Below are 20,732 nucleotides of genomic sequence, written 5' to 3' on the forward strand. Positions count from 1 at the left end.
ATATTCTGTATTAGTACTTTTTATTTTAGACTTGTTGATAATACTCATAACGATATAGCTGTAACTCCAGACACTGAAAGTTATTTCCCATTTTATATTGTTTTAAAGTTTCTGAGTAAATATTATTGTATGATTTCACCAAACAAAAAATTATAACTGATATATTTTTAATCTTAATTTTTACTTATTTATTTTAAAAAAAATAATATATTAAAAATATTATTAATTAAACCATAATATTAATAATGATTTATAATTATTTAATCAGATCTAACCAATTAGATCGATTCAATATTGCGTATTATCTGATAAAATTGCAAGTATAACTAGACAGCATAAATGAATGTTAGATATCTAAGTAAAAGTCTCCTGTAGGATTAATAAAACTTAAGAGAAAAAAATTAGTCTCAAAATTTCAATTTTGACAAATATGTAGATTAAAAATTATTCGGAGATTTCTATACCTCAATAATACTTTTATTGCATTTACTTAGCTAGATTTTATTAATAACTGATATCTAAAACATTGCAGTAAGTACAAATGTAATAAAATTATTTGATTTCCTTTAATTTAGATTCCATATTTTACTTCTGTAAGGGCTGTATGTGCCCTAGAAAACAATGATAAATAATAATGTAAATAGTTGTGTGTATGGTCACCGGATTTCTTTAATTAACAATACTTATTATTAGTTAACAAAATAATTATTTTTCATAATAGTTATTTCCAATATCTTTTCTTTTTTACAGACAAAAGATAAAGTTATTTTTGAAAAACAATGTTTTAATTATGATTCTCAATAGATAACCTGAATGGACTTGGTTCTTATAGAAAAATTAACATCAGTTTGGAACACTTATATAGTGTTAGGTAATGCATATACCTTACATCTCAAAAGGATATCAGTTAAATATAAATGATGATATTATAATCATATTTAAATTTTTGATAAGGTTTTGTATTGTTATGTATAACTAAAATAACAAGCGAAGTAATTGCATTAATTTTAAAATAAGTATCACATAAAAATACCGAAATATTAAATTTAGAACTATCAAGAAACAATAGTATAATAAGATTAAAAATACATTTTTTCAGTTTATAATGTTTAAAATTTGTTGATTGAATAATTATATTTTAAATAAAAGCATTGTACAGTTAAAATAATCTCAACGATATTATTGCATTAATTTTACTATAAATATCAAATTAAAAAAACAAAACAGAAATTGTAATATTTGAACTGTCAAAAAAACACTAATAATGTTTAATATTTGTTGCTTCACTATTCATATTAAATGTTTAAAGTTATGAATATAGTATGCTAGAAATTTTTTTTTAAAAATATTCAGGCTTACAATGATTTTTTCCCCTTTTGTATAACTGTAAATATTTTTGAAGAAAATTATTGTTTTGAAAAATGCAGCATAAATTAAAAAGTAGTTTAAGTTTCAACTTAACTAAAGTACTTTAAGGAAGGTGAAAATTTTTTTTTCTTTTGTATAACTTTGATGCCTTAAAAATTAAATTCTCTATTTTCAATGAAATATCATTAAAAACAGTTAATTTTCTAAGAAAGAAAATTAAAATTGTTTTCCCACTGAAACAATAGGTAAAACTATATTAAATTTCTTCAAAAATGTGAAGGAAAAAAAATGTAGATTGGTTGATAAATTTTTTTTCATTTAAATTCATTAAAATAAATTCTCAACATGAACCATGCAAAAAGAAAAATATTACAGCAAAAAAGGTTATAATTAAAATATTAACTTAAGCATCTGAAATTACAAAATATTAAATCCTTGAAAATAGGCGGAAAATATTCAAATTAATTACATTGCATTAAATTGTTAAAAATATTTAAAAAAGAAAACATAATTGTTATAAACAAGGATGCCCACTCAATAATAATAATTATAAAAAAACCAACCAAGGAATTTTTAACGACTTTCAAGGATCTAAAATCAAATTTTTCAAGGCCCTACCCAGTACAGTTAGTATGCTATAATACATGTCAAACAGATTTTATAATTACATTAAACCAAAAATTGTATATTTTTAAAGCATAATGCTTTATTGACAAAGAAAAAGCACAGATTAAATTTATCAATTTCTTATTGCTTAAGAGTTGTAACATTTCTTAATATGGGTAATTCACAGCTAAATGATTTGACATTGCTGGTTTAAATCAGTACGAAGAATATCAAAAAATTTCCCATCGACATTGGCATACTAGCCAACTTTCAAATATTGGCACCAGTGAAAGTTTTTAAGAAAAATTTAATGAAGCATATTAGAATTCAAAATTTATCAAGTACCATAAGAACCCTACAAACTCTAAAAATTTTGAATGCCATTTTATTGTGAATAATGTATAGTTGAATGAATGTATAGTTTTTAAAATTTTATGCAATTACAAAACATATCGTTGATGGAAGGCTAAATAGATATTCCTAGTTGGCTTTTGAAGCTTGCTAATAGCTATCATATGCATTTTATTTATTTTTTAAGAAAAATTAAAACTAAAACCGAAAATAAATTTAAATTAATGCAAAAGTTATATCAAATGTTACAATGATTATATTTTTTATGAAGCAAGGGTACAAAAAACTTGTTATAATGCAATAAACTAAATGAAACAGAAACAATTTCTGCTAATTTTTAAAATTTAATTCTAACATTAATATATTAAAAAGTAATACATTTTAGCAAGTAAAATGCATGGCTTGTTAGAAATGTAATCACTGATCAGAAATACTTTATTTTAAAAAAAGTATGTAAAGTAAACTTTCGATAGTCTATCATTATTATGCGTATAAGAAAAAAGTGATGAAAATTATAAATGCTTAATTTAGAATAAGAATATAAAATATGGCTGACATTAAAAAGAAAGAAAAGGACAAACCACATTTATTTTGAAATTATCCCTCAAGCAACAATGGAATGATTATTTTTTGAAATTTTCCTTTAAAAAAAGTTTTAATTCATAGTAGAACATGGAAAATAAACATGAAACCACATATGGAAAGTGGCAAATAGAGAAAAAGTTTTGTGCAAGTTACAGATACAAACTATATCAAAACTTTAATAAACTTTTTTATTGCTATTTTACAAAATATTTAAAAATTACAAATTTTGATATTACATCTACAATATATATATATGGGGCAATCCATACAAAATTTACACCTATGATACAAAAATGATAAAAAATTTTTTTTATTGTTCTTTATTGAAAATAAATCGACACGTATTTTTGCGTTTTTGTTTAAATTGCATATTTTTGACTATACGAATTTTTAAAAATTTCGCTTTTTTGAGCACGCGACTTTGCAAGTTATTTTTTAACGTATTGCCATCCAACAACAAAAATATTTAAATACTCTTTCTTGAAGTGATTTTTCTCAAACTTTAAGAAAATCAGCATTAAAATATAAAACTTTTTGCTTTTGACATAAAAAAATTCATTTTTTGAAAAAAAAAAAAAAACTTTTTTTTGCAATTTGGACATCTTTGATTTTTTTTATATTTCGACAGTGTGAAGTATAATCAATAATGATATTAATTCCAAATTTTTGGAATGGTAAGACACTTTGTTGGAAAGATATAAACAAAACAGCGACAAAAAAGCGAAATTTTCAAAAATTCGTATAGTCAAAAATATGCAATTTAAACAAAAACGCAAAAATATGTGTCGATTTATTTTCAATAAAGAACAATAAAAAAAATTAATTATATCATTTTTGTATCATAGGTGTAAATTTTGTATGGATTGCCCCATATATAAACTAGGAAATTTGTTAATGGAGGGATGCTACCAAATTTTTATTTATTTAAATTTTTTTATTATGTTGCCCTTTACAGTATGGAATTGCCCAAATATTGTTAAAAAAGAATTTTTTGTGCACCAACTTATACTTATATAAATTAAGTTTTCATCATCAAAAGTAGCAGAGCAGCTAGAGGGGGCAAAGCAAAAATAGCGAAGCTACATGTAATTCCACATTTCTGTAGTCTTTTAAAAAATTCTGTATAACTTAAAATAAAAAAAAAGATCAAGAAACATTGAAAAATAAAATAAAAGATTTAGTTAAAATTAAAAAAGGGGTCCCTGTAAACACTATACCAGTCTTGGAAAAGATATTAAATAAGAAATATATGAATAACCCTGAGAATCTCACCGTGAGGGCCTTGTTTTAAACATTCTCTTCATTTATCTTCACCTCACCCCATGCAAAGACATCCTTGAGTAAAAAGGGCCACACACTAATATCTAATTATTTTTTGTATTTTTTTTTTTGTAAAAGAGAGTGTATTACTTTGGTGTTTCAAATTTAAGGCAAAGTAGAAGTATTAAATAACAAAATGTTAAAATAAATATGCACACATTGCATGAATAGTGTAAATAAATTCCAATTTAAGTAANTTAAAATTAAAAAAGGGGTCCCTGTAAACACTATACCAGTCTTGGAAAAGATATTAAATAAGAAATATATGAATAACCCTGAGAATCTCACCGTGAGGGCCTTGTTTTAAACATTCTCTTCATTTATCTTCACCTCACCCCATGCAAAGACATCCTTGAGTAAAAAGGGCCACACACTAATATCTAATTATTTTTTGTATTTTTTTTTTTGTAAAAGAGAGTGTATTACTTTGGTGTTTCAAATTTAAGGCAAAGTAGAAATATTAAATAACAAAATGTTAAAATAAATATGCACACATTGCATAAATAGTGTAAATAAATTCTAATTTAAGTAAAGTAAAATGCCCTTTATTAATTACAAAAGGTTTTACACACCCCGAAAAATGTATTAAAATAAAGTAGAGCCCAAAATACACATAAGGGCGACCTTTGTGGTGTGACTGGTGTGTAAGGTAAAACAACGTTTAAGAGCACAAAAAATTTAAGAAAGCAGACAGCTGTTTCGGATGCTCAAAGGGCAACCTTCATCAGTGCATCAACCTTCATCAACTCCTTCATTGTTCTTCAATATTTGATTTTGATTTTTACGAGTCTTTTCATATTTTCAAAAATTCCAAACTGTTGGTCAATGACCTATCTAGCGTTCCTTATCTTTCTCCTGTTTGGAAATCTATGATTAAACCTAACTAACCCCCCCTTTTTTTGTTCCTTGCTCCCTATTCGTCGTCATCCACTCACCCTTCCCTCCTATTGGCCGTTGCTCCAAACACACTTGTGACGTCATCTTTCTATATATATTTACCCTGTTTTCTCTTATTTCTCTCTGTTGCACTGATGAAGGTTGCCCTTTGAGCATCCAAAACAGCTGTCGGTTTTCTTAAATTTTTTGTGCTCTTAGACGTTGTTTTACCTTACTTTGTAAAGTAGAGCTCACACATGCTCTACTTTACAACCCATATGTTAAAATTAGTCCAACATTTTTTTTTAATTTTTTTAAATCCAGTTACTAAGATAATTATGCAATTTGCATATTTTGTAAAATAGTAACTTTTGTCCCCAACTAACTTTTTTTGGAATGAAAAAGGAAGTATTTGAATAACCTGAAATGATCCCTTGAAAGCATAGTTTATACCAATACCAATCGATGGTTTATTAAGTTATTACAAAATTCATTATTTGTTGACGACAAATATGTAGGCATAATGTAAATTCATTCTGAGAATGCTTTCTAAAAAAACATTTTTTACAGTTTAAGTAAATAATCTTTGATAAAATGTCTTTATACATATATATATATAATGTACACTTACACGTTTTACCCTAATCGCATCCCCACTCTACATTGCATCAGTGTCAGAAAATCAAGCATCTTCACTTGAAGAACTTTAAAAAAAGAAGGCTACCTTCGCAAGCTCTCTCATAAGATACTTCTTATTGTATATTTCCATTCTTCATGCATATATTTTATCTATTCTATTAATTTTTGTTTGATCAATGTATAATCAAGACAATACAGTCCACTTTATATTATATACAACGCATATATATTTGTATATATATAAATATTTAATGTGCAAATCGTTCATAAGTCTGTTGATCCTCATAAATGCTCAAATTTAGAATAAAATAAAAAAATATGTGTGATTTATGGCATTGTCCTTGAAGATAAAGGCTTAAAAATTCTTAGTGAAAAAATAGTAAAAACAAATATCTTATATAGTTAGATAAAGTAAGGCAGATATCGTGAGGCACTGAAGGAGCTTTGTATAAGGCCTTACAAAAGGCATGACCAACTTTGGTTCCAAAAGGTCGAAATCTTTGAACTGATTTCTATGTGTTCCCTCAAGTGACTATAGTCCTTGAACTCTTAATTCTAAGTGCTTAAGGAACTCTTTCAAATACATTCTTTTTTCATTGTAATTAGAAGAAATAATTGTCATAGATGTTAAAATTATTTATTTTGAATCACATTGCATATTGTTACTACGGATTTTAAGATTGATTTTCAGGTATATAGCAAAATTTTGCATTTTTTTACAGAAAAAAATTCAACATTTGACTACTGCTCGTGGCAAAATAAAATGCATTCACAATTCCAAGCTTTCCAGAGATTTTATCACTTTCTACAAGTGAAGAATTTGAGGTAATATTAGGGAAAAGTTAACGTTTTGTAAACACAGCATTTTTAAATCAAATAAGTTTTGTTTTAAAAATTGTTTTGATAATTTTTTAAATTAAAAAACGATACTGTAGATGCTGATATTCAATTAAAGTGCAAACAGTTAAGAAATTTCTTTCAAATCACAACTTTTCATGTTAAAACTTAGATTTCTATAGGTATAATCTATTGCAGTTTCTCACTTAAACTCCCTTTGAAAATGTGCTCAAAAAATGAACAAAACAAACATTTGTTTCACGTATGTTAAGGACTTACATAAAAACATACATTAGAATAGATAAGAGGCCTTAGAAATGACATAAAATGACATTTTCTTAGGTTGATAATTCTGATATAGCAAATTATTTACTAGAATAATTATAAATTATTAGTTAAATCAACTTTTTAAACACTCATTACATTCCTAAGATAATTTCTGCAACAAAGTACAAAAACTAACAAATGTATACAATTTGAATTTATTGAGGTAATTTTTTATTTATTATGCTTTGGATCAAATAAAATTATCTATTTTATTTATGGATTTTTTTTATTAAAAATTTTCAACATGACAAATTAGTAGAGTAATAAATAGAATGTTTCAGATTAAGTATCACTCAAGCAAATACATAATTGGGACATAGAAAGAATTGAGAAAACTAAGTAATTCCGAAACTTATAAATACTTAGATACATAGTACACAAGATGGCAGCACTAAATAGCAAGCTTTTTGAATGAAGTTGCATATGGAGTAAAATTAAAGAGGAAAAAAAAAAAATTATAGATAAATTTGAAAAACAAGATAATAAGAATGCTGGAAATATTTCATTTAGTGCAATTGATGCAATGTTTTAATAATAATTTCATGATTTTTGAGACAAATAAAATTACCTTTTAAAAAATTCAATAGAGAATTTTTACATAAAAAATTAAAAAAAAAAGAAAGAAAGGTGATAACTGTTAATGTTATTGCAGAATACTCATTATTGCCGAATACTTGGAATTAGTCCCTGAAACCATTATATTTTTTTTATCAATATGCAATGAATAATAATATATAGAATGTTTTAGACTAAGCATTATTTAAATAAACATATAATTGGGATGTAGAAAGAATTGAAAAATTAAGTATTTCTGAAACCTATAAATATTTAGATACATAGCACACAAGATGGCAGCACTAAATAACAAGCTCTTTAAATAAAGTTGCAAATCGAGTTAAATTAAAAGAGGGAAAAAATTATAGATAAAATTGAACAACAAGACAATAAGAATGCTGGAAATATTCCGTTCAGTACAATTGATACAATGCTTTAATAATTTCACGTTCATTGAGATTAATAAAATTATTTTTGAAAATCTCAATAAAGTATTTTAATTTAAAAGATAAAAAAAGATGGAAATGTGAAAATTGTTAATTTTATTGATATTTCACTCACTTATGGCAGAATACCCAGGAATAGTCTCTGAGACCATTTTTTTTTCATCAATACATAAAATGAAGTTAAATTTTATACAGGCTAAAAATCAAAAATGATAATCAATAGTAATTGTTTCAAAAGAAGATTTCTTGTCTTATATTATAAAAATGTGTTAGCATTTAACAAAGCATGTAAATTATTTTTTATATCTCCATACCTGCCAACATCGGAGAAAAAAAATAACAGAGATTTTACTAGCGTCATAATATAGGTTGTGAGTAAAGTTTTGTTACATATTGCATAGTTATGTAAGTTAAAAAGAGAAATTCAAAACTGGAAATAATATAAGCACTTACATATAGTCAACTAAAAAATATGTAAACATAAATCTTAATCTAAAGACTTTTTTAAACCATTATTAATAATTACTTAAACTATAAACACTCAATATATTGCAGTACAGGCAGTAGCACCATCTGTTGAGGAATAAGAGAAGTATTTTTGCAATGAGCGGATATTTTATGGCCAAATTTTTTATTTTTAAATTTCCTAAAAAAATACGGAGAAATTTAAGAATATATGGGTAAACAGGAGATAGTTGTAAAATACAGGAGTCTTCATCAAAAAACAGAAGACTTGCAAGAAGTATCTCAGTTTTCCTGTACTACAAATTCACTAAATTAATTAATCATATCCTTCTGTAACTAAGTAGAATAAAGTTAGAAAACATTTATCCCTAAAAATTCCAAAGTATAAAATTCTGGGTGGCAGATTTTTAGTCCATTAGGATGCAAATAAAATACTAGGTTCTGCATTTGTCTATTAAAGAAAATTTGTAATAAGTATAAGTACTATTAACACATAAGTTTATTCAGTAGAAAAATTTTGTAAGCCCCGTCAAAATCATTTTACAGTAAAAAAAAATTAAGTAGCTGATTCCTAAAATCATATTTAGTTTAAATAATGGAAAAGTTCAAATACATATTTAAGTTTCATTATTATACTATTAATACTATAAAACTTTTAACTTTCACTGTGTTACCTAAATTGGATTTGGGAAATTCGTAAAATTAAAGAGGATCCTTTAAAATGAAATATAGAATAACTGTTACAGTAGTATCATTTTATGAAGCATTGATTAAGATACCTTAAGAAACACATTTTTAATACATGAAATATATTAATTTAGTACCTCAGTAGTAACTTCCAAAAGTTTTCTGCCTTGGTGACCTGATAAGGACAATGGAATGCTATCTGATTTTATCACTGCAACCACAACATTATCACTGTAGATATTACGCATATTTCTCTCCACCTGGAAAAAAAAATTAAGCAAATTTTAAAACATAACAAAACCTACAAGTATGGACACGAGCAATATTATGTTTCTGTACATCAATTATGCAATATATGACTCATTTTACAGTTAGTTAAAAAGCAATAAAAAAAATGGTCACATAATACCCCAATAGCGGAACTAACACAGCATGGTAGCAAGCACCAAAAATTTATTTTGCTTTGAAGACAAAGAAAAAAAAATGTAAACATTAAAGAAATTGCAGGTGAAATTAAGTTAGTTTATAAAAATTGATTTCTTTTGCAGTAACATATGGTTTTCCATCCTTATAAGTTACGTTTCCTCCTTCATTAAGCTTCAATTAATAAATATTAGGTGCTTTCTTTCAGTAGCTCAGTTACTTTATTGTGTATTGTATAAAACATATTTAGCAGTGTTAGGCATACCTACCATATATAATTCTAGCTATTTATAAAACTTGCAAACTTACCAAATGCAGAATTTGAATACATACATTTTACTGCATGTTTTGTAGATAAATTAGCAAATTTTTCAATTGTGTAGTAAATCAACACAGGGGCCTTTGAAACTGGGCATAATATTATTAATCTAATACTGTTAACAGTATGCTCTTTTTTTTCTTGTTCAATTAAACTTTCCAATTTGACACAATCTAAATGCCTTATTTTAGCTCTAGATGGAAATATTTAATTAAAATATTCATATAACATTCATATAAATGTTTTTCCTCATCATTTCTTTCTTTTGATATACCAGACTGTATAAAAGGAGAAAGAGGACATGAAATAAAAAAGATTAAAAGAGTATAAGAAAAATACTACTTCGAGTGCAAGAAATTTGCTAACTAATGCTGTTAACTTTTTATTGTTGTTTCATTTTCAAATTTAATGCTTAAAATAATTCACAGCAAGTTGTTTAGATTTTAAACATTAGAATTATAACTTTTTATATCAATCAGCAACTAAGAAAATAATATTTTAATTAGAAAACGATTTATTTTGGATTCAATGAAACTATAAAAGAAAGGGATCCAATTGCCACAGAAACACTAAATCCTCTTATTCCCTAAATAAAATCAAGATGTATCATATCAATCATGCCTGTATATCATATCATTGACAATAATAGATCAAAAGGAGACGACATCCTCTACTAATCCATTCTTGTTTTTGATTCTTTAAACTTCATTTCACACCTTCAAACTCTGATGAGTACTTTGCATAATTATTGTAGAGTTTTATAAATGTATTCATATTAAATTAGTTTCAAGATATGTGTGATACTCCATGTAAGGGCCATATTAATGTTTTATATCAAACATTAAAAAAAAAAAGAAAAAAAAACATAGTTTAAAATTTTTATACAAAAAGAACTTGGAAGAAATTAAATCAATAAAGTTATATAAAAGTCATAAAAAGCTAACAATGACTGAAAAAATAAAGGCATGAAATAATTTTTTTTCTTTACCTCAGAAATCATTTGTCTAATTAATCTCATAGCTTCAGCAAACTGAACTGATCCAGTTCCATAAACAGCCAATATAGACTCCAAACCAGTCACTTTTAGCCAATAAATATCTGGAGTTCCATCTTGAATTTCTGATTTTTGTGCAGACAACTGAAAATAATTACATAATTTAGTTAAATATTTCAGAACATAAATAAATATTCAAATTTAGTTTCGCAATTAGCAAACAGAAACAAGATTAACAGTATCAATATGGAAAAGTCAATAGTCTAAGTCCAATTAATAGTGATTTCGGAATTTTTTAAATAAGATTTATCACTAAAATTATAGATCCAAATTTAAATCAAATGAACAAAAAGCCCTCTATATATCGAAATGTGGAATTAGTTCCCTCAGCACAGAAAATTACCCATTTTGATCACTTAATTCTGCATAATCAAGACTAAAGACTCAGGGCAAAATTTTACAAAATGTTCTCTATTAAGCAATTACAGAATAACATTGAGCTGGTTACACAACTGGGTTTTGATCAAAAAATTTAATGAGCTTAAAAATTTATTGGTTAGGTATTAAAAAACCACAAGAGTCTGAAACAACTAAGCTGCACAAAATTCAAAGATTATTACATCTGGGCTAAAATTAAATCATTTACAAAGGAAATTAAATTGGAACTACAACATTTAAAAAGAATTTGAGAAGAGATTATGCCCAACAAAATGCTTTCCTAAACAGAAAATTTCACAAATTTCTTAAAGCAAGATTGTTTAATTAAAAATGTGTAAATGATTGGCTCCAAAAAACAAACAGTCAAGAAGACTTTGCTATTGATTGATTGAGATGTTTAATTTAGATAATGATCATTACATTGTTGCCATACCATTAAAGGCATAACATATTTCCTAATTGTATAACTTAATTTAATAATTAAGAGTACATTTAATTCAATAATAAGAGATGGAAGCAGGGGTCTGTCCAGGCCAAATTTACTACCGTTTAGCGGTACCTTCACAAATTAAACTTTAGGAAAAGCGGTAGTTTCACAAAATACTTTTTCTTAAAATTTTATTTTTGTATACCATAGGATGCCATAAATCCATATTTTTGTGCTGATTTTTAATATAATTTTTAATTTTCACAAATTATGTCTAAATTTTCACAAAATAGGTACCTCTCAGAAAAACCTAAACAGGCGCTTGGGAAAACTTTTACTCTTTGTTTCATTAATGTATAAATTTTCACAAAGTAAAATATGCTTGATAATTATATACACTTCGTAAGTAAGAAAAATATACAAGTTCATAATAAAATTACTATAGATCGGCTTCTTTTAAAATGCCTTTATTAATTATTTCTCTTAAGATTAATGTATGAATTAAAGAATACAACTAAATTACAATGTGAAAAAATTCGATAAGCCTGATTGACAATTGTAAATATCTGATAATACTCACAGCCTTCATGAATTCTTTAAGTGTAGCTAATTCTGTAAGAAGTTTTGTATCACTGGGTGAACTTGCATTAAAAATGGACTCCTTCATTAACTCTCCTAACTCAGGATTTTCCAGGGCTAACTTAAGTCTCTGAGAAGGATCAGCAGGAATATTCTTAAGCAAGACTGGCTGAGCTATTTTGGAATCGTGAATCTGTCACAAAACAAATAAAGGAATAAATTGTGTGCTCTGACAATGCTTTACATACATATTTCATTTACAATAAAAAATAAAAATTCAGTATCTCTTCTTATTTTTCAATAGTTTTCACATTTGACGTATCCTATTAATAGAATCAATAAAATTTGGAGGAAATAAATTGGCTTTGACATATTTTTAACAGTTTAACTTTAAAAAAATAATGTATGCATAAAAGCAAAAGAAATTTATAAAGAAATTCATAAACTAAAGATTAAAGAAAAAGTAAAAATTAAGACTTCTCTTCAGGAACTATGTAATAACCATTTTTTAAAAAATTATTATTGAGTTGTTAACTTTTATTTTAATATTTTCCGAAGGTCATTAGTTAAATAAGCAATAATAAGAAATTTTACTAAAGAAAAAAAAAAAAACACTGCAATTTTGGTCTCTCTGCCATTTTTAAACATCAGACTGTTTATTCAAACTAGAGCAGAATTTTGTGATAAAAACATATAATTACAGAAAGTCTAAATAAATATTTTATAAAGAATGAAGCAGATGCAAAAGAAATAAATTAGTGATCACTAAAAAATGATTTTCGATAAACATGAAAAGGTAGCATTTTATTAATTAAAATATAAATAAACAAACATACTATTTTTTGATTTTAATTTCTATATACTTTATAAGATGTATTTTGAAATATTCTTCGATAAGTAAGGTATGTAGACATATAGTATCCTTTGTAATAGGAGCTGGATTTAGAAAAGAAACTTTAAATTTCTGCTAATTCTAATTTTTCTAAAATTAAGTTGATCTGAAGAAATATCAGAAGAATTTATCACTAACTAATAAGAAAAATTCAGCCTTCTGACTATAAATCTGTGATTAATTTTAAATAGCAGGTAGATTTAATTTTAATTTTCAATGAGCAGGCAGGTACCTATTTAATTATCATCAAAGTATGATTAAGAACAAAATTGACCATAGCCTATGTGAAATCAAATTTAAAAGGTTTCTCCTACAATTACAACTATTTTTTTAATCATTACTTCATTAGTGATAAAATTTATTAGAAATGCAATTATTGGTTGATAAATTTAGAGTTTATAAGTAAAGAGCCGTAAGCAGCTTTACTATACCAAGCACATACAAAGTCAAAGAGTGTTTTTATGTAAGTTTGCAAAAATAAAATATAACATTTGCTAAAAAAAAAAGCTAAACTCATAAAAAGCTTATACCTTTCGGCAATTTTTTAAAATTAAAACTAAAAGATTAAAAAGCTTTTAATCATCAATATTCTATTTCAGATAACAAAATCAGTTAGATCAGTTTATTCACATAGTTAATAAATCAAAAGTGATCTGTAAGTTACAATATTAAGATTAATTGTAGATTAATCAATGGGAAATAAATATCTACTCAGTTCTGACAAAAATCAGATTTCTTCAAAGATACATATCCATAATTTAATTATACCAAGAAAATAATTGGTTTATTGCAAGCTTCAAAGAACACCAGAGATCTCACAGATAATATATAATCTAAACAATTTCCTACTACAACTACTGAAAAATTCTTTAGTTTTTTAAAAAAAAAAGTTATTGATAAAGAGCTTTATAAGATCTATCAGGAAAATATATAAGCAGGCTTCATAGTGGATCAAAGAGAAAATCAGGACAACATTCTTCAAAAAATCATATGTTTTCAGGACATATTTTAGAACAAAAGACTTACACTAGTCTATTTTTGAAAAAGAAGAACTAAAAAAAGTACAATTTGCTTTAAAAGTATAATAAAGGTAAGTTTTATCACAAAAGAATTACTTTAGAAAAGAGAGTAAGATTTTCCAGCACAACTTTATAAATAGAGCACTAAACAACCCATAATAGTTTAAGATATAGAAAGCTTTTATAGTACCATTGCATTAAAAAGTAATAACTCATATGAATTAATCAATATTCCTTTAAATCAATATTTAATTAAAACTTACAATTGAGCTTAAGACTTCCCCAATCAAATAATTTAAAAGCAGGGTTTTGATAATATTGAAATAAAAACACATCAAATATGCTGAAAAAAGTAATGGGTAGTTCTCCATTTAAAAATTTTATGATATAATTACGGCATTGTTGATTGGAATTGATAATTTTAAAATCAGATGAAAGAAAAGTATAAATAATTGTCAAACTACAATACACCATCACATGTAATGTAAAACACATATCTGATAATGTAAAACATTAAGTTTTCTTTTTCATAAAATGACAGAAATTTCAAAAATTTTGAAACAAGGAATACTGAGGGTAAGGCTATTCCCCTGAACCATGCTTATAATTTGTAGACAATCTCAAAGTATGAACTGCCGAATTGGACGGCCTTAACTAGGATTACTAATTAAAATAAAAAAATGTTGGATCGCAAATCCAAATACCTTGATTCTTTAAATCAATTATTTTAAAATCCACTTGTATTCGGAGAAAACGGAATTTTCCGAAGACATTGAAGAAAGAATGAAGACAGAATAAAAATGAATAATTAAAAACATTGTAAAATACAAATTTCATTATGGATTAATCAAAATGACCAACATTATTCTAAATATGGATGCAGATTTTAGGTATTGACAAAAATTATTAAGAATAATACATTCAAAAGAAATAATTTGAAAATTTATAATGACAAGGATAATTATTATAAGCTTAAGGTAAAGTACAAACCATTAAAAAAAGTCAACTGCAAATAGGAATACCTCATTACTTTTATTAACGAATGCTTTCGCAAAAAATATATAAAGAAAAATGGTTAAATTTTATATTGGAAACTACAATAGAAACAAAGTGTATCACCCTTAAGTATAATGAAATATGCTGTTTTGTAATAATATTAAGAAGAAAACACAAAATGGAAAATTATAAAAAACCCATAAAAATTTAGTGGCTGATAAAATCAGTTTAGAATTATCAGGTAACTGTTTAATAGGCATGTTTTTCCACTTTACATTCCTACATATAATTGTTTGGAAGAATACATAAATATTGCAATTGACTATATCATGCTCTTAAACTATAAAAATTTCAGAGCTATATTCAAAACACCATTTAACATATTTATCAGTAAACTTCAATAAACATTTGATTGCAATTCAACTTATTACATAACAAATGCAATTATTAGAAAATTTATGTTAACATGTTAGCAAATATGAGGACAATCTAATTTCTTACCTCATTTCCTAAATCCATGTTTAACATTACAGGACGTTTTCCAAAATATCTTTCATTAGTTCGATGAGCAGCTAGGTCAAATTGAAAACTAAGATCTCCAACCTACAAAAATAAACACATTGTACTATAGTGCTGAAATTGAAATATAAATAATCCAAAATATTATGACTCCTTACATCAAGAGAAAAATGAATATTTACAATTAAACTGTAATTTTTCTGAATAAAAGAATTTAAATCCATTGGGGAATTCGAATACTTAGTGTGCAAATTATAATTCTTTGTATCAAAAAGTACTAGTTAAATAACTGGGGTTATACAAATATTTTTAATTTTAATTTAACACACTGAAACCTAAATTACAGGTTCTTGTTGACAATTTATTTTAGACATTAATCATATTAGTGATAATTATTAATCATAAGATCACCACTAGATATTAATCATTTAAACAAATATTTATAAGGTCAGTCATATTAATGGTTACATTCTGAAGATCTGATAAAAGAAACAACAAAAAAAACCTCCATTGGTTATTAAAATATTTTACACAAAACTCAGATGTTGGAGCTCAACTATAATTTTACTGATCAAGGGTGCTATGCAAAAAAAAAAAAATCATGTAATTTGATCAGCAAAATATTTATACATCCAGTACCAACGAATGAACCTAACTTTAATACCTACATCCCATATCAGTAAAAACATGCATAAAAGCACACACACACAAAATATGAGTAAATGTTAATTTGGATCTGCATCACAAAATAAAAACTTACATTTTCTAACAAAAACTTGTTTCCTTCAAGAGGAAGATCAACTTTGTTGCTGAAGCCAGTAAGTTCAATGATGACAATTGCTTCAGGTTTTTTCCATGGTGAAACTTCAGCTAATCCATTCCAGTCAATATTCTGAAATTTAAAAAAAAAGTTATTCTGACATCATGAATTTATTATAGTGCCTAACTTAAGCATAAGTACCATTTTGCTGCATAATACTGATGACAATTAAAGTAGTTCTTTTTTTAGAAAGTAATTAAAATTTTTTAAATTAAAGCTGATGTTGTTATGTAATATGCAGTGCTCAAACTATTTATCTGTATCGATCTGACAGTTTAAAATCTGGAAAATTTTGTCAATTATTTACAACTTTGACATGATTGCTAAAGTAAATAAGTTGCAAAGATAAAAAATAAAATCAATTACATACACTTCGGATGGTATAGCCAAGCATAGATGAAAAAATATCGCCTAGAAAGCTTGACCGCACAGGATCATTAGACAGAAATTTCACTGAATCTGGAGCATGAGTAATGACTAATTCTTCAACTGCTAGGACACCAGAACCTGAATGGAAAAACATAAATAAATATACAAATAAAAAAAATTTGACAATGATATTGAAGAACAGTGCTTATATAATTTTTTATACTTTTGAGTTTCATAAATATTTCCCACCCTCAATCTTATTCTTGTACTTTGCATTAAGACTTTGTTACTGCTCATTACAGTTCAGATAATCAAAAGACTTAACTAGATTCTTATTATGATGTAAAATTAGTAAAGTATCAAAGATTAAAAGACATCTAATAGATATATACCTAATTAAAAAACAAATAACATTTTTAAAAGTTTTTTTCCCCAAATGTTTTGCAATGAATTTTTCGAAACAGTACAGTTAACATTCTAAAGCTGCCTTTTGAATATCATGAAAATCAAGATCGTCATTAAAGAAACAATTACCCGGTAAATAATTGTTCAAACTTTTTCATAAATAATATTTATAAAGTTTGAATAAGACTTTTTCCTCACACTTGCAATATCATTAAAAATAAGCTCATGACCTTTTTACATAGGAATAATCAAATTTCTGACAAATTTTTAGAAGTAAAACATTTCTTTAAACCTTGAGAAAAGCTTAAAATTAAAATATTTTCCGGGTGATAACAACAACAAATGATAACACACATTTCAAACACAAAGCTCTGGCGTTTTTTTAAATGAATGGTACTATTAATTATGAGGCATTACATTTTCATCTATTTTTTAAATGCTTATATTTATAAAGCAATACAGTACATAGTAATAATTAAAAGTGAAATAAAACAACCTCTCTCATTCTCCACAAGGTGTTAAACCCTCTTTTTCACACTTTTACAACTATTTTGATCTGTTGTATCTAATGTGCATCGACCTGTGTTATGTCAATGAAAATGGCTTTATCATTTTGTTATTATCATCTAAAACAGTTCTTAACCTTTTTAAGCCGTGACCCAAATTTGAGAAATATGTTCATGTCGCGACTCAAAAAAAAGTCAAAATTTTTTCATTGCTTTATTTTAGATCGTATTTTTAAAAAATCTTCAATCCAACAATTATGATTTTTTTTTAATAATAAAGATAAACAAAAGTACTTTTCGATCCAAGGAAAATTTAATTAATAATCAAGTGCTTTTAATAATTTTTATTGACCAAATTAAAATATATTTATAACTTTTTGAAAATAATTGACATTTTAACTTATTCCTAAAAAAAAAAAGAAATATCAATACATATATTAAGTCTTTTAAATTTTAAATGCAAGTCATACAGTTTTAATGAGAACCTTGTGCTTGAATACATTTTGAAAGATCTTCAAACCTCGGTTGAATGCTTGTCAAGGAGCACCTTATATCTATTTCAGGGTTTAACCTGTTCCGGTAATTGTTTTTGATTACACACAGAGCCAAAAAACCAGCCTCACACATATATGTTGTTGAAAAGGGCACAAATACTTTTAGGGCTTCTTTAACAACTATTGGCTTTTCGGTTTTTAATTTTAACCAGCAAGCACATAAAGATTCAGTGTTTTTGTAGAAATTGTATCAAAGTGCTTGATCACTTTGTATTTCTATTAATTGTTCTTGAAATTGTTTAATATTAACAAATTCCTCATGCAAATCACTTACATCAAAATTAAATGGCATTCGAACCCAATTATATTTGAAAACATCATCTGCAGGGAAACATCGAGTCTGCTATTAGTTTTTCTAAATGATTAATAATAATTTTCTGTATTTCAAAATCTGTGATATCAATATTATTGTCTTCAACAAGTAAATTAAGAATCGGGAATGAATATTACGAGNAAAAAATAGAAGACGTTAAAAATGTATTATAACAAAAGAAATTTTTTTTCCAAGTCTATTTGTATTTTTTCAGTTTTTAGAAATCTCACTTAACTTTCTGAAATCTCACCCTGTTTTTGAGAAAGGGTGAGAAATTCTCACCCATTTTTTTTCTATGATGAAAACACTGCATAGGTTAAGAACCGCTGATCTAGAATAAGCTTCTAAAAAAAGGAGTAAATATCCAGAATAAGCAGTATAGAATAAAAGGGTTGAGACAGCATAAAAATCGAGTTCATCAAGTTATAGCGAATTGACAACAATCGTTTGTACTTACAATAGAAAATAGTAGAAAGAAAGTTGGCAAGGTGAGCTCAAAACTAAAAATACGCTTTTTCTAATGAATATTTTTAAGAAGTCAATATTTTGAAGTTAGCAAACATAAACTATTTTGTCCACCCATTGATGTTCGAATCATTACTATGTTCTTGCATTGAGTGCTCTAAATTAAGATTTAAGTATTTTAACATAAAGAATTTTTACAATCAATTCATTTAAATTATAATCGTTCCATTGAACATCATTAATAATTAAGTGAAAAACGAAACTACAGAAAAATGATACAAATTTAAATTATACAAGTGCAAAGAAAGAAGGGTTAAAAAAATTTGATTAAAAAAAATTATAATACAATTTTTTAATAAAAATAAATGTGATTAATCATTTTAACGATATACTTACAAAATAAAAGAGCAATTAACTGAAAAGTTAATTTAGAGACGGAGCTCGCCATGTTTACAAAATTCTCGTGACTAATTTCAAGATGTTGCCAACTCCATTAGCAACTTAAAAAGATTAGACTCAAATTTACCTAGATTTAGGGACCGTTTTCACTGTATTTGATTCAAATACCTCCGATCAGCGTAGGTAAAACGTCAACCTGATTGGTGAGTTTTTCAAGGGAAAATACTTTTCCCTGACCTCCGTTCTCCCTTGTCGCTGTTTGGAAGTGTGTAAACAGCATGCAATGTGAATGGCCATTCAAGATCGCAACACTCGAATACGCCATCTGGGAAGAAAGCCGATTCAATGTCTACAGCCTCCCTCCGTCCCCTTTCTCCCATGCACAAATGTGTAGAAACGTATTAAAATGTGTCCCTCTGGTCGAATAAAAGGATTTCTGAAACTATAACAATCATTTATGAATAATTTTAAGCTTTTTTAATTCTGAATACGAGTGCGTCTAACACAAATAAGTCTTATAAGGCACTGGAACCCGGCGAAATTGGTCGAGTCAGGGTACCAGGTACCGTGCCGTCTGATAAAAAATCCGAAATCCCGGTTCTGGGAAGTAAAATTCTTTTGCCGGCTACGGGTAGGTCGGAAATTGAATATTTGCCGGGTTACCGGTACATTCCTAGTTTCAATTTAATTTTCGAATTCTTTTCAATAAATCTCTAGTTTCAATTCATTTCTCAAATGCATTCCCAGTACATCCCTAGTTTCAACTTAATTCTCACATTTAATATTTAGAATTAAATTTGCTTAATAAATTGCTGTTTCACTTTATGAATAACCAATACCACCGATAGGTCGTGAATCGAGTAATTACCGGGTATCTAGTACATCCCTAGTTTCAATTTAATTCTCAAATTCCTTCTCAGTACATCCTTAGTTTCAATTTAATTTTCAAATTTAATATTTAGCCTGTAATTTACAAAATAATTCGCTGTTTTACTTTACCTTTTTTACTATATTATTTGCTGTGAGTTATGATTTTTAGTTTATTATTTGTTGCTTAATAAATTACTGTGTTACTTCATATATTATTACTTTATTATATTTACTTTCTATATTACTATAACCAATACCACCAACAACCCAATTAAAAAAACGTTAAGTTTGCTGCACGATTAGCAACATTTCTGTCTTATTTTTTAAGACTTTTCTAGAGCTATTTTTTTAAAGTTTATATTT

At 26.2% G+C, this 20,732-nt stretch overlaps 1 protein-coding gene across 1 annotated transcript in view; it reads right to left on the reverse strand.

The window, feature by feature from the left end:
• Positions 1–19,654, reverse strand: part of LOC107457354 (ATPase H(+)-transporting accessory protein 2) — a 31,408-nt gene extending 11,754 nt beyond the window's left edge. The window contains exons 1-7 of the mRNA XM_016075498.2: positions 19,497–19,654; positions 16,859–16,995; positions 16,429–16,560; positions 15,651–15,752; positions 12,244–12,435; positions 10,793–10,942; positions 9,200–9,322 (exon numbers count right to left, since the gene is read on the reverse strand). Coding sequence (XP_015930984.2) covers positions 9,200–9,322; positions 10,793–10,942; positions 12,244–12,435; positions 15,651–15,752; positions 16,429–16,560; positions 16,859–16,995; positions 19,497–19,548 — 888 coding nt within the window. The 5' untranslated portion in view covers positions 19,549–19,654. The remainder of the gene's footprint in view (positions 1–9,199; positions 9,323–10,792; positions 10,943–12,243; positions 12,436–15,650; positions 15,753–16,428; positions 16,561–16,858; positions 16,996–19,496) is intronic.
• Between the last annotated feature and the right edge of the window lie 1,078 nt (positions 19,655–20,732).

This window comes from Parasteatoda tepidariorum, chromosome 3 (assembly GCF_043381705.1).
Source record: "Parasteatoda tepidariorum isolate YZ-2023 chromosome 3, CAS_Ptep_4.0, whole genome shotgun sequence".
NCBI classification, from domain to species: domain Eukaryota; kingdom Metazoa; phylum Arthropoda; class Arachnida; order Araneae; family Theridiidae; genus Parasteatoda; species Parasteatoda tepidariorum.